The sequence below is a fragment of the Balaenoptera ricei genome, chromosome 2 (assembly GCF_028023285.1).
Source record: "Balaenoptera ricei isolate mBalRic1 chromosome 2, mBalRic1.hap2, whole genome shotgun sequence".
Lineage (NCBI taxonomy): Eukaryota > Metazoa > Chordata > Mammalia > Artiodactyla > Balaenopteridae > Balaenoptera > Balaenoptera ricei.
This window is the reverse complement of record NC_082640.1, coordinates 150,398,605-150,411,911: the sequence shown is the minus strand read 5'-3', so window position 1 is coordinate 150,411,911 and position 13,307 is coordinate 150,398,605. Positions and strand designations below refer to the sequence as shown.

Below are 13,307 nucleotides of genomic sequence, written 5' to 3'. Positions count from 1 at the left end.
ATTGCTACAGTCCTGAGACAGAAGCAAGCATGACATGTTTAAGGAGAGAAGGCCGTTTTAGCCTATCTGGTTGTAAAACCGACAGTTATGCTGTGGAGATAAATGGTCATTTAGTCTCTGAATACTTGAAGGATGCTCACCATTTTCAGACTTATTCTTATACAGAGTTGTTCCATTTAGGGCTTACATACTAATTGTGATAATGACAAATCAAAAGCACACAGAAGCTGGCTGCCTGAGGAGTTTCTCAGTGGTCAAGTTGGGGACAGTTTGAGCAACAAGAAGAATTTAAGTAAGTGATCAAACTTGTTATTCTGAGTCTCTATGATGTGATGCAATAAGAAGTACCCAGGGCTTCCCTGGTGGCACAGTGGTTAAGAATCCGCCTGCCAATGCAGGGGACACGGGTTCAGTCCCTGGCCCGGGAAGATCCCACATGCTGCAGAGCAACTAAGCCCATGCGCCACAATTTGAGCCTGCGCTCTAGAACCCATGAGCCACAACTACTGAGCCCACGTGCTGCAACTACTGAAGCCCACATGCCTAGAGCCTGTGCAGTGCAACAAGAGAACCCACCGCAATGAGAAGCCCACACACCGCAACGAAGAGTAGCCCCCGCTCGCTGCAACTAGAGAAAGCCCGCACGCAGCAATGAAGACCCAATGCAGCCAAAAAAAAAAGTACCCAGCGTCACCTAAATTTTATCCCTGATAACAATATTAAACTGGAATCCAATCATGAGGAGGAAACAATTAGAAAAATCCGGAATATGGGACATATTACCAAACAACTGGCCTGGACTTTTAAAAAAATTCAGTGTTAAGAAAACAAAAGATTGGGGAGGTGCTCTGTGTTAAAGTATTTAGAAATGAAGTGATATTTTGTCTGCAGTTAACTTTCAAATAGTTCATCAAAAAATGTGTGTGTGTGTGCTTATAGAGATAGAAGAAAGCAAGTTGTTGAACCTCGGAGGTGAAAGGCTATGTGTGTGTGTATTCATTGTACTATTCTTTCAACTTTTGTAAGTTTTTAAATAGTCAAAATTTAAAGTTGGAGAGGATGCTTATTCTTTTTTTGAACCCCAATGCAACTTTTTAATATTTTTTGCCTTTTGGTTTAGTTGTTTTGTTTGGAGCCACTCTGATAGATCCAAATTCTCCCCCATGTGGTGTTAGTGGTATTGATAATGGTAATACTGGTCATTTTTACATAACATTTGTTGAATGTGTGTCATGGTATGCCAGACACGTTATTTCAGTTAATCCTTCTAACAACTCTTGAATTAGTATTCATTTCTCCTTGTAAAGATGAAAAGACAGGCGGTTAAAAAGCTATCACTAAAGCAACAGAAAGAAAAGCAGTTCATCTTAATGAAAATGTGAATTTGTGAGGCAGGCTAGAATATTCATTGGTGAAAGCAAGATAGAAAAGTTTGTGATAAAGTCACTAGGCATGCATATTTTTCTGGCCTTGAACTTGTTCTGTATACAACCTACCATTGAGAGGCAGTCTAGCGTGGTAGTTAAGAGCACAGTCCCTGAAGCCAGAATGCCTAAGTTCAAATTGCATCTCCAACATTTACAAGCTGCTACTGCCTGAGAAGCACATCTCCAGAACTCCTACTGGGTATCTCTATTAGTTTTTTATCGCTGCTGTAACAAATAACTGCAAACTTGGTGGCTCAAAACAACATAAATTTATTATAACTCTAGAGGTCAGAAGTCCAAAATGGGTCTCAATGGGCTAAAATCAGGGGGTTAGCAGGGCTGCACTTTCACGTGGAAGCTCTAAAGGAGGCTGTTTCCTTGCCTTTTCCGCTTTCTAGAGGCCACCCAATTACTGGCCTCCTTTGCCCAAACCAGCACTGTATCTCTCTGAACCTTTCTTCCATAGTAACATCTCCCTCTGACTCTCATATTCTGCCTGCTTCTTCTATCAGTACTTTTAAGGGCACTGGTGATTACTTTGGGCCCACCCAGATAATCTAGAATAATCTCCCTATTTTAAGGTCAACTGATTAGGAACCTTAATTCCATTTACAACCTCAATTCCTCTTTGCCATGTGACCTAACATATTCATAGGTTCCTGGGATTAAGGCATGAACATCTTTTTTTTTTTTATGAATTTATTTATTTTTGGCTGTGTTGGGTCTTTGTTGCTGCGCGTGGGCTTTCTCTAGTTGTGGCGAGCGGGGGCTACTCTTCGTTGCAGTGCGTGGGCTTCTCATTGCAGTGGTCTCTCTCGTTGTGGAGCACGGGCTCTAGGTGCGCGGGCTTCAGTAGTTGCAGAACACGGGCTCAGTAATTGTGGCTCACGGGCTCTAGAGCGCAGGCTCAGTAGTTGTGGTGCACGGGCTTAGTTGCTCCACGGCATGTGGGATCTTCCCGGACCAGGGATCGAACCTGTGTCCCCTGTATTGGCAGGCAGATTCTCAACCACTGTGCCACCGGGGAAGCCCCATGGCCTGAACATCTTTGAGGGACCATTTTTCTGCTAACACATCTATGTTTAGATTCTATAGTTGTTAGGGCAGCTGGGGCCAGGTGAAGATCTCAAAGTGGAGATCCTGGCTAATGCTGAGGACTGTGCGTAGGACCAATTATTAGGTTTGAGCTGAAAGGAATTACTAAGCAAGGTATGTACATGTTTTAAAATTCTCTTACTGGCAGTAGATTCAGTACATAAAAAGTGATTGAATTAGAAGTAGGCAACTGAGTTTTAGTTACATCATGGTAGGGAAATGATTAAAATATTAGATTTTAGTTCTGTTGTTTTGTGCCAGCTCTCAGAGGGAAATGTTCTTGATTTAATCACAATGTAGAGACGCTTTGGGTTTAATTTTAATTTTTGTTTTTATTACAGATTTTTACTACCCTTGGATGCACTCCTGATATGGAGAAGATTGAGGAACAATTTGCTAATTTGAACATTGTTAAACGTTCCTCAGAAACTAAAGAGCCTACTTATCTGCTTGGCATAGACACATCAAAGACTGTACAAGCAGAAAAAGGAAGCTTGGTTGCTGTCTTATGTTCTAATGGATCAATCAGAATATATGATAAAGAAAGATTAAATGTACTACGAGAATTTAGAGGATATCCTGGACTTAATGGAGTCAAGTTTGCAAATTCCTGTGACAGCGTGTATTCCTCATGCACTGATGGCACTGTAAAATGTTGGGATGCTCGATTAGCCAGTGAGAAACCTGTCCAGCTGTTCAAGGGTTACCCTTCCAATATTTTTATCAGTTTTGATATCAGCTGTAATGATCATGTCATTTGTGCTGGTACAGAAAAAGTTGATGATGATGCATTGTTGGTATTTTGGGATGCAAGAATTAATTCTCAGGATTTGTCTACTACTAAAGACCCACTTGGTGCATATTCAGAGACACATAGTGATGATATCACTCAAGTATGTTTCCATCCCAGCAATCCCAACATGGTAGTCTCAGGTTCAACTGACGGCCTGGTAAATGTATTTGATATTACTGTTGATAACGAAGAAGATGCAGTGGTTACAACCTATAACTCAGTTTCATCAGTAAGCTATATTGGTTGGTCTGGGAAAGATTATAAACAGATTTACTGCATGACACATGATGAAGGATTTTGTTGGTGGGATCTTAATCATCTGGATACTGATGAACCAATTACATGTTTGAACATCCCGGATGTCAGAGAAGTAATTAATGTGAAAGAAGGGATTTTGGACTATTTGATTGGCGGCCTATATCATGAAAAGACGGACAAATTGTTTGTAGTTGGAGGAACAAACACAGGAATTATTCACATAATGAGCTGTACTACATCAGGATTGGTCCATGTGACCAGCCTTCAGGGAGGGCATGCTGCTACAGTCCGGTCTTTCTGTTGGAATATGCAGGATGATTCTTTGCTAACTGGAGGAGAAGATGCACAGCTGTTACTTTGGAAACCTGGAGCAGTAGAGAAGAGGCTTACAAAGAAAGACAGCATGAAAATAGCATCCTCTGTGTACCAGCGAGTCCGAGTTCATAGTAATGATTCTTACAAGAGAAGGAAAAAGCAGTGATGTTACATTGGGAGTTTACTTGACAGGTTTTATAGTTGCAAATAATTATTTCTGTGTACTACCTGTTGTAGACGTGTTTAAAGCTCATATGTAAATAAAAGCAAGCCAGTTAGCAAACAGTCCTGAAAAAATGTTGAGAATGGTTTAATTCAGGTCTTTGTGTATTCTAAAATTATTTTTTTTAAGCCGCCATTTGAGTATATAATCAGTGAGTTGAAAGTAAAATTACATTCCTCATTTTAAAAACCCATCTGTTGAATTAGTAAATGTTGAGTTTGAAGAAATAGCTTTGATAAGGGCTTTTTAGAAGTAGATGGCTGGTGTGACTTTAAAAAACAGGTGGTTTGGGCTGTGTTTTTTAAGCTCAAGTTTTTACATTTTAAATCATCTTCATTATTTATAAAACCAAGTCAGACTGTTTCTTCATTCGAGAAGCTCCTACTTGCTTAATACGTATAGATTACACTGGCATATTTAAATATAAATATTCTAATGAGTTTAAATAGAATTAAACCTTTTCAGAAATAGTGATTTGCATTTATTTGAGAAAAGTATATTTAGTAAATATTTGCATCCACACTTTAATATTGTTGGTTAAACAGTAAACAGGTGTTTCACTGATGAAAAGGAAATTACCTTGCAAAATTCTTTTTGAGACTCAAAGTGAATATACAAAAACAAAAGTATTTATAATAGTAGAATGACTTTTTATTTCAAAATATTCCAATATTTTGTGATAAAATTTTCTTCTATAGTGTTTTATCCATCCATAATTTTAAACTTGAATTTTTGTTTACTGCTAATTTATCCATCCTTCCTTTTAAATATTTCTCTAAAGAATCTTAATTAAAAAGTTGATCCCTCTAAAGGTTTGGTATCTTATCTCTGAGACTGTAGCACTGGGGGAAATTTTTATTTTTCTATAGAACATTTGTAACTTATATTTAGATATGATTTAGCTTAACTCAAATGAGACTGAACAACAGGTAAGTTGTTGTTATATTAAATATATTAAAAATACATGTTTCTTATTTGGAGAAATTCAGCTATTCTTGGTATTGTCCAAACCATAAACCTGAGGGTAATATAGTACTTTTCCTTTTTCCCTTAACCAGTCAATCACCAAGTCCTGTGCCATTCCACCTCCTAAAATCTGTCAGCCTGTTCGTTTGCCTTTACCCCCCGCCACTACTGCCTTAGATAAGACTTTCATCATTTCTCTGCGAGATTACAGACTCTGTCTCTAATCTGCTCCAGTTCATTCTCCCTACTACTTCTAGACTGAACATCGAAAACACAGATTTGATAATGCCTCATGCTGCTTAAAATCTTTGATACATTTTGAACTTTTGATAGAGGACTGTTTAAAATGAAAAACCATGTTTTCAAGATATTTAGGATATGAGACAATGCTGACTATGTTGTAAGTGGGAAAAGTTGGTAAAAAAAGACTTTCAGAGACACTGCATTTATGCAATAACAGGAAATGCAACAGGAGTTATAAAACAGCAGGGCTCTTAAAAATATTTCAAATTCAAAAGTAATTATTAGAGCTGTAAGATGCAAGTGAGGAAATACCTCTGAAAGAGACAGAAAGTGAGAGAAAAGATAAAGGCCGCAGGAGGGGTCTAATATCAGACTGATGGTGTTAGAAAGTGAAAAAAAAAATTTTTTTTAAGGGATGGGAAGGGATTATTAAAATGAAATAACATAGGAGGCTATCCCAGAACTTCAGTCTTTAGGTTGAAAGGCCCAACAAGGGTGTCAAGTGTAATGAATGAAAAAGACCCACACCAAGGCATAGCACTGTGAAGTTTTAGAACTCTAAGAATAAAGAGAAAATCTTAAAAGTTTTCAAAGAGAGGGTAAAAAACAATCACTTAGGAACAAGAATAACATCCGCATTAGACTCAGCAAATCTGGATAACAAAAAGTGGTAGATCAATGCCTTCAAAGTTCTGAGGACAAATTCCTGCTATCTGAACTTATGCTCTCCAAATTCATGAAGATTACACTAGATTCAAACTATTCAATCTAAACTCGGATTACAATAAATTTTTTTGACACATCCCTTGCTAAGTGAACACTTCCTTCTTGCTCTCTGAAACTCAGGAACCAAATTTATTTCGCTAACAGTATTCGTTGCTAGCCAAACTCAATGCCAAGAAATGGAAAAAACCAAAACTTAAATAGGAACACTTGCAAAATAAATTGTTGTTAATTATGGCAAAAAAAAAAAAGGCTCATCTAGGAAAAAATAAAAAGTCTATTGGAGGATGTAGTCCACAAAAAATAAGGGAGTAAGTCAAGGGAGGCAAGAGATACCAGAAATCAGTGCCCCAACCCAGTATAGTGGCAGGATAACATTTGCAGCAGGCCCACAATATTCAGTCCAGACTGGAGGAGGATGAGCTATGGGGAGGGAGATGTCCAGGGAGAAAAATGAACTGACAGGTTACCCAATGCATTTGACCATGGGGAAAATGGTATAAGCGGATTAAGCTCACCAATTACAGGAGATCCTATATTGAAAATTTTTAAGTGAAAACCTTTAGAAATAAAAGTTTTTAAAAGATTAAAAAATAAAAGAAAAGCAATAAATAAGATTCACTTAAAGGCATAAGTTAAAAAATAAAAGGATGAGGAAAGGCATACCAACCCACAGAATGGTAGAAAATATTTGCAAATAATAGATAAGAACTTGTATCCAGAACTTATTTAAAAAAAATTAAAAAAAACTTGCCACTCAGTAATAAGACCACCCAAGGACTTCCCTGGCGGTCCAGTGGTTGGGACTCCATGCTTCCACTGCGGGGTGTGCAAGTTCATTCCCTGGTCAGGGAACTAAGATCCCACATGTGGCGCCGCCAGAAAAAAAAAAAAAAAAAGGAAAAGAAAAAACAAATCTGTTAAAAAAATAGACACCAATTTTTTGACTGGTCAAAGTATCTGAATAGACATCTCTCCAAAGAAGATATACAAATGGTCAGTAAACACAAAAAAAGATGTTTGACATCATTAGTCATTAGGGAAATGCAAATTGAAACCACAATGAGATACCATTTCACACCCACTAGGGTGGGTATAATAAAAAAATATTGGTGAGGGTGTAGAGAAATAGAAAGCTTCATATACTGCTGTTAGGAATGTAAAATCGTATAGTTGCAGTCTGGCAATTCCTCAAACGATTAAACAGTTGCTATTTGATAACAGCAGTTCCACTCCTAAGTATATGCTGAAGAGTGTTGAAAACAGTCCACACAGAAACTTGTACATGAATGTTCATAACAGTATTCATAATAACCAAAAGGTGGAAATCCAAATGTCCCATCAACTGATGAATGGGTAAAAGTATATACGTACAATGGAATATTATTCATCCATAAAAAGGCATGAAGTACTAATACAAGCTACAGCTTAGATGAATCTTGAAAACATGCTAACTGAAAATAGCCACAAAAGACCACATGTTGTATGAGTCCATCTACATCAAATGTTCAGAATAGTCAAATCTATAAAGAGAACATATATATATATATATATATATATATATATATATATATATATATATATATATATATATATAGTGGTTGCCTAGGGCTGGGAGGTGGCGGGGAAATGAGAGGGTGTGAATGATAGCTAAAGTGTATAGGATTTCTTTTGGGGGTGATGAAAATATACTAAAATTGATTGTGGTTATGGTTGCACAACTCTGAGCATATTAAAAACCATTGAATTGTACACTTTAAATAGATGAATTATATGGTATGTGAACCATATCTGAATAAAGCTCTTGCCAAAAAAAGAAAAAAGTATATACCAGACAAATATGAACCCAAAAGCCCAGATTGCAATCTTAATTATTGACAAAATAGAATTTAAGGCTAATGTTGATTTCAAAACCAGATGAAAATGAAGAAAAAAGGCCCATTTTGTTTATGAATATATATTCACAGTTAAAAATACTAGCTACAAAATCCAATGGTGTATTTTAAAATACGTCACCAAATAGGATTTATCTCAGGAATACCAGGATGACTCCACATCAGAAAATCTATCAGAATAATGGACAAAAAAGGAAAAAAAGCATGATTATCTTAATTGGTATAGAAAAGCATATGGTAAGGTTTCACACCTATTTATGAAAAATACAGCATCAAGCCAGCAATGGAATAATTTTTTAACTTGGTTAAGGTTTATATATAAAAAATCTAAACTAAATGTTATTCTTAGTGGAGAAATGTTATTAGATTAAATGCATTTCCTTCAAGACCAAGACAATGGGTAAGCCTATCATAGTATGGATTCTGTCTAATACCATAAGGAAAGATTTAAAAAAAACTATAATATGTAAGGATTGTAAGAGAAGAGGGGAAAAAAAACTCTCCTTTGCAAAAGATAAATACCTGAAAAAATCCAACAATCAACAAATTATTTGAACTATAAAGAGGTTCAGCAAAGTTGCCAGAAGAAAGCCTATAAAAATCCAAACATCATTTCACAACAGCAAAAGTTAAAAACTGTCAAGGAATTAACCAAGAATATAAGAGATCTATTTGGAGAAAACTCTAAAATTCCAATAAAGACATAGAAAATGATCTAAGAAACATTCCATGCTTCCAGTGAGATGACAATATTAAAAAAGTGAACATTCTAAATTTAATCTTAAAAATTAATCCCAACCAAATTCCAGTTGAATTTTTTGAGGAATCCAAACTTACTTTAAAATTTGTGTGGAAGAATGAGGTCCACAAATAACTAAGTAAACTTTAGAAAGGGGGATTTTCCCTATCAGATATTAAGATATTCCACAAACTCATAGCAGTAAGAACTGATAATGGCCATAGAACAATGCAAATGAATAGAGCTCAGAGACAGCATGGATATATGGCAACTTAATATTTGTAGAGGTGACATAATAGAAAAGGAGAGTTTTTTATTAAGTGGTTTTGAGGATACTAGCTTGCTATATAGAGAAAAATAAAACTAGATTCCTTAAATGATAGAATTAAATGATAAAAGGTTATAACTATAAATTTACAAGGAAGCATGGGAGAATATCTCTAACCTAGAGGGTGGCAACTGGCTTCTTAAACTTCAAAAGTATAAAGTATAAGACAAAAAAGAAATCTGATTATATCAAAATTAAGCATTTCTGGTCACAGAACATCTATACATAAATGACAGAATGGGAGAAAAGATACTTGAAATCAATGAGTGATTAAATGTACACTATAGAAGGAATTCTGCAAATCAATAAGGGAAAACAATACCAATGGAAAAATGAGCAATGAATATGAAAAGGCAAATTTCAGAAGAAACCAAAGAAATCATCAAACTCCGTAGTAATTAGAAAAATGAAAACAAAATAATCACCTTGTATCTTTTAGAATTACAAAAGTTAGGAAATTAAATGATACCAAGATATTGGAGACATGTGGGCATATAGGAACCCTCATGCACTGCTGATGGCAGTGTAGACACACAGATACAGCTATTCTGGAGAGCAAAAACATATGTGTTCATCTACCCTCTGACCTAGGAATGACACTGCTTGGTGTGATATCCCAAAGATATTTGCATACAGGTCCGTTGTCGGTCATTATTTGTGATGTCATGGGGTTGGAGACAACCTGGATATCCATCCCTGAGAGACAGGTAAAAATGTGGTGGATGTACACAATGAAGTACTCTGCAATACTTACAAACCACAGACTAGATATACTTAAGCCATATGGCTTGATCATAAAAATATAGTACCAAATGAAAATAGTAAGAAATTGAATACATGTGTGGGGAAAACCATTTATATACGTTTAAAATATACAAAAAGCAATTCACATTTTGCAAGAATATACAGACAATTATACATGTTAATCACCTTAGGGTGGTTGCCTGGTATATGGAGAGAAGGGAATGGAAGTGGGTTTAGAAATAAAAGAGGAAGGGAGACTGAGAGAGGAAGGAGAGAGAGATAAGACAATAATTTTAATAGGAAAGAAAAGAAAATCACTTTGAAGGGATATTACAACCCCACTGGAGAGTTTGAGAACTAATCATAGGCACATGGAAAACCATGCAAATGAAGAGGCGGGGGATAATTTTTAACTCCAAGGGCGAAAAAATTGTATGAGAAAAGAAATGGAATTGTAGTATACTGCTTGACCCAGGGGTGAATAATATTTATGTAGTCATAGTGTAAGGACAATATTGATTTAATCAAAAGTTGCAAAACTATATTGAGAGCAAAGAAGGAAAGTGAAAGGGGTGTGCAAATGCTTAGCTTTCCTTTTCCATAGTAAAAAGTCAGCATTCTTTCTATGGATAAATCAAGAAAATAGCCATATAAGCATATTTTTTAGAAGTATGTAAGTAAATCACCTGCCAAAACAGAAGAGTTGAAAGTGGTTCCCTCTGGAGAAGAAAGGCAGAAAAGAAAGGATAGGAGACTGCTGTATTTGTTGTTCTTTGAGTTTTGTTATATGCATACCTTCTGGTAGAATATCAGGATACTTCTGGCTGCAAATAACAGCTCAGTTCAAATTAACCAAATAAGGAACATATTACCTTGCATAAGTTCGGAAGTGAAGCATTCCCAGGGCTGGTTGTTAGCAAGAATTCAAATTCTTTCCGTTTTTCTGCTCTGCCAGTTTTCATCTTGTCAGGTTCAAGTTCACAAGATGACTACAATCAGCCAATGAGCACATCCATACTCAACAAAAGTTTTTTTTTTTTAATATATAAATTTCTTTCTTTCTTTTTGGCTGCATTGGGTCTTCGTTGCTGCACGCGGGCTTTCTCTAGTTGCGGCGAGTGGGGGCTACTCTTTGTTGCAGTGTGCAGGCTTCTCATTACAGTGGCTTCTCTTGTTGCGGAGCACGGGCTCTAGGCGGGCAGGCTTCAGTAGTTGTGGCTCATGGGCTCTAGAGCGCAGGCTCAGTAGTTGTGGCACATGGGCTTAGCTGCTCCACGGCATGTGGGATCTTCCTGGACCAGGGCTCGAACCCGTGTCCTCTGCATTGGCAGGCGGATTCTTAACCAGTGCACCACCAGGGAAGTCCCCTCAACAATGTTTAATGGAGACATTTGCTTGTGATTCTTTTTTTTTTTTAAACTTTGGGTTTATCTATCTATCTATCTATCTATCTATCTATCTATTTATGGCTGTGTTGGGTCTTCGTTTCTGTGCGAGGGCTTTCTCTAGTTGCGGCAAGTGGGGGCCACTCTTCATTGCGGTGCGCGGGCCTCTCACTATCGCGGCCTCTCTTGTTGCAGAGCACAGGCTCCAGACGCGCAGGCTCAGTAATTGTGGCTCACGGGCCTAGTTGCTCCGCGGCATGTGGGATCTTCCCAGACCAGGGCTCGAACCCGTGTCCCCTGCATTGGCAGGCAGATTCTCAACCACTGCGCCACCAGGGAAGCCCTGATTCTTTTTATTAACGATTACACACACTTTCTGAGAAGCCGTGCAGCAAGTGTCATTGGCTGAAATTTCATTATGTGCCCAAGCCAAAAATAGTCACTAGCCAGAGAAATACAATCACCACCAACTGGCCCAATCATGATTCACTGCCTATGGTTTTGGAGATAACATATGCTCCTCTGAAGCACAGGGGTTCAGAGAAGGGTATGGAAAAGTAGGTTGGAGTTGATGAATAGTTCTTCTACAGGTACTGATTACTTCAGTTATGTGTATGTGTTACTTCAGAATATTTTTCATTTTATCATTGACTCAAATAAATAAATGTAAGATATTTGTGAGGGAAAAAAAATGGTTCTGAAGAACCTAGGGGCAGGACAGGAATAAAGACACAGATGTAGAGAATGGACTTGAGGACACGGGGAGGAGGAAGGGTAAGCTGGGACGAAGTGAGAGAGTGGCATGGACATATATACACTACCAAATGTAAAATAGATAGCTAGTGGGAAGCAGCCGCATAGCACAGGGAGATCAGCTCAGTGCTTTGTGACCACCTAGAGTGGTGGGATAGGGAGGGTGGGAGGGAGGAGATATGGGGATATATGTATATATATAGCTGATTCACTTTGTTATAAAGCAGAAAGTAACACACCATTGTAAAGCAATTATACTCCAGTAAAGATGTTAAAAAAAAAGATATTTGTGAGATGATTAACTTGCACTGTTGTAATGATCAACATGCATTAAATGCAAACTATTATGTCTATATATCTATTATATCTTTATTGGACTATTATTTAGAAGAGAGGTAGACATTTAAAAAATTGAAAGGAAAACTACTATATATAAAATAGATAAACAGGGACTTCCCTGGTGGTCCAGTGATAAAGAATCCACCTTGCGATGCAGGGGACGCGAGTTTGATCCCTGGTCAGGGAACTAAGATCCTACATGCCACAGGGCAACTAAGTGTGTGTGCCACAACTATTGAGCTCCTGCGCCTCAACTAGAGCCCACATTCTGCAAACTACAGAGCCCACGCACCCTGGAGCCTGCACACCACAACTAGACAAGAGAAAACCCGCACGCCACAACTAGAGAGAAGTCTGCGTACCACAATGAAGAGCCCGCATGCCGCAAGGAAAGATCCCGCACGCCTCAACAAAGATCCTGTGTGCCGCAGCTAAAAATAAATAAAGTAAATATTTTAAAAATATTAAAGTAAAAAAATAAAATAGATAAAGTCCAACTGTATAGCACAGGGAACTATAATCAATACTCTGTAATAAACTATAATGGAAGAGAATATGAAAAAGAATATATATGTATAACTGAATCACTTTGATGTACACCAGAAACTGACACAACATTGTAAATCAACTATACTTCAAAAAAAAAATTAAAAGAAAAATTGAAAAATGTGCCAGATGATTTTTGTTGTGTTTTTCACAAAGTTTATGTAACCTTCTGCCACTGCAATCAGTAATATCATATTGAATTAATTTATTATTCAATTACTGACTCATTAGTAAATCCATCTCTCAGATCCACAAACCAGCTCTCAATTGTCTGGCTTTGAGATTACTCACACGTTATGTCTTCTGCACTTTAGTGCTGCCTGGGTTTTGTGCTTTTCACTGCCCATTATCTTTCTGATCACGTGAAGTGTCAGAATTAAAATCATACGACTTTGCAGCCTTATCACCCTTCATTCTTCCCACTCTTACACCTTATGCATAAACCAAAAGAAATTACTTGAAATCCCTGAATACACCATGAAAATAATGCAACCACACTTTGCATCAGTTTTGTTATCTGAAAAATAAAGATGAG

The 13,307-nt window shown here is 37.2% G+C and overlaps 1 protein-coding gene across 3 annotated transcripts in view; it reads left to right on the top strand.

The window, feature by feature from the left end:
- The window catches only part of WDR89 (WD repeat domain 89), a 35,314-nt gene extending 30,904 nt beyond the window's left edge, over positions 1–4,410 (top strand). For 2 of the 3 annotated variants that reach the window (XM_059915743.1, XM_059915746.1), the window contains one exon: positions 2,864–4,410. In XM_059915743.1, coding sequence (XP_059771726.1) covers positions 2,894–4,054 — 1,161 coding nt within the window. In that variant the 5' untranslated portion in view covers positions 2,864–2,893 and the 3' untranslated portion in view covers positions 4,055–4,410. Of the gene's footprint in view, positions 1–242; positions 293–2,863 lie in introns of those variants that run through there. The other variant, XM_059915744.1, reaches the window with a different exon arrangement.
- The last annotated feature ends 8,897 nt before the right edge of the window (positions 4,411–13,307 follow it).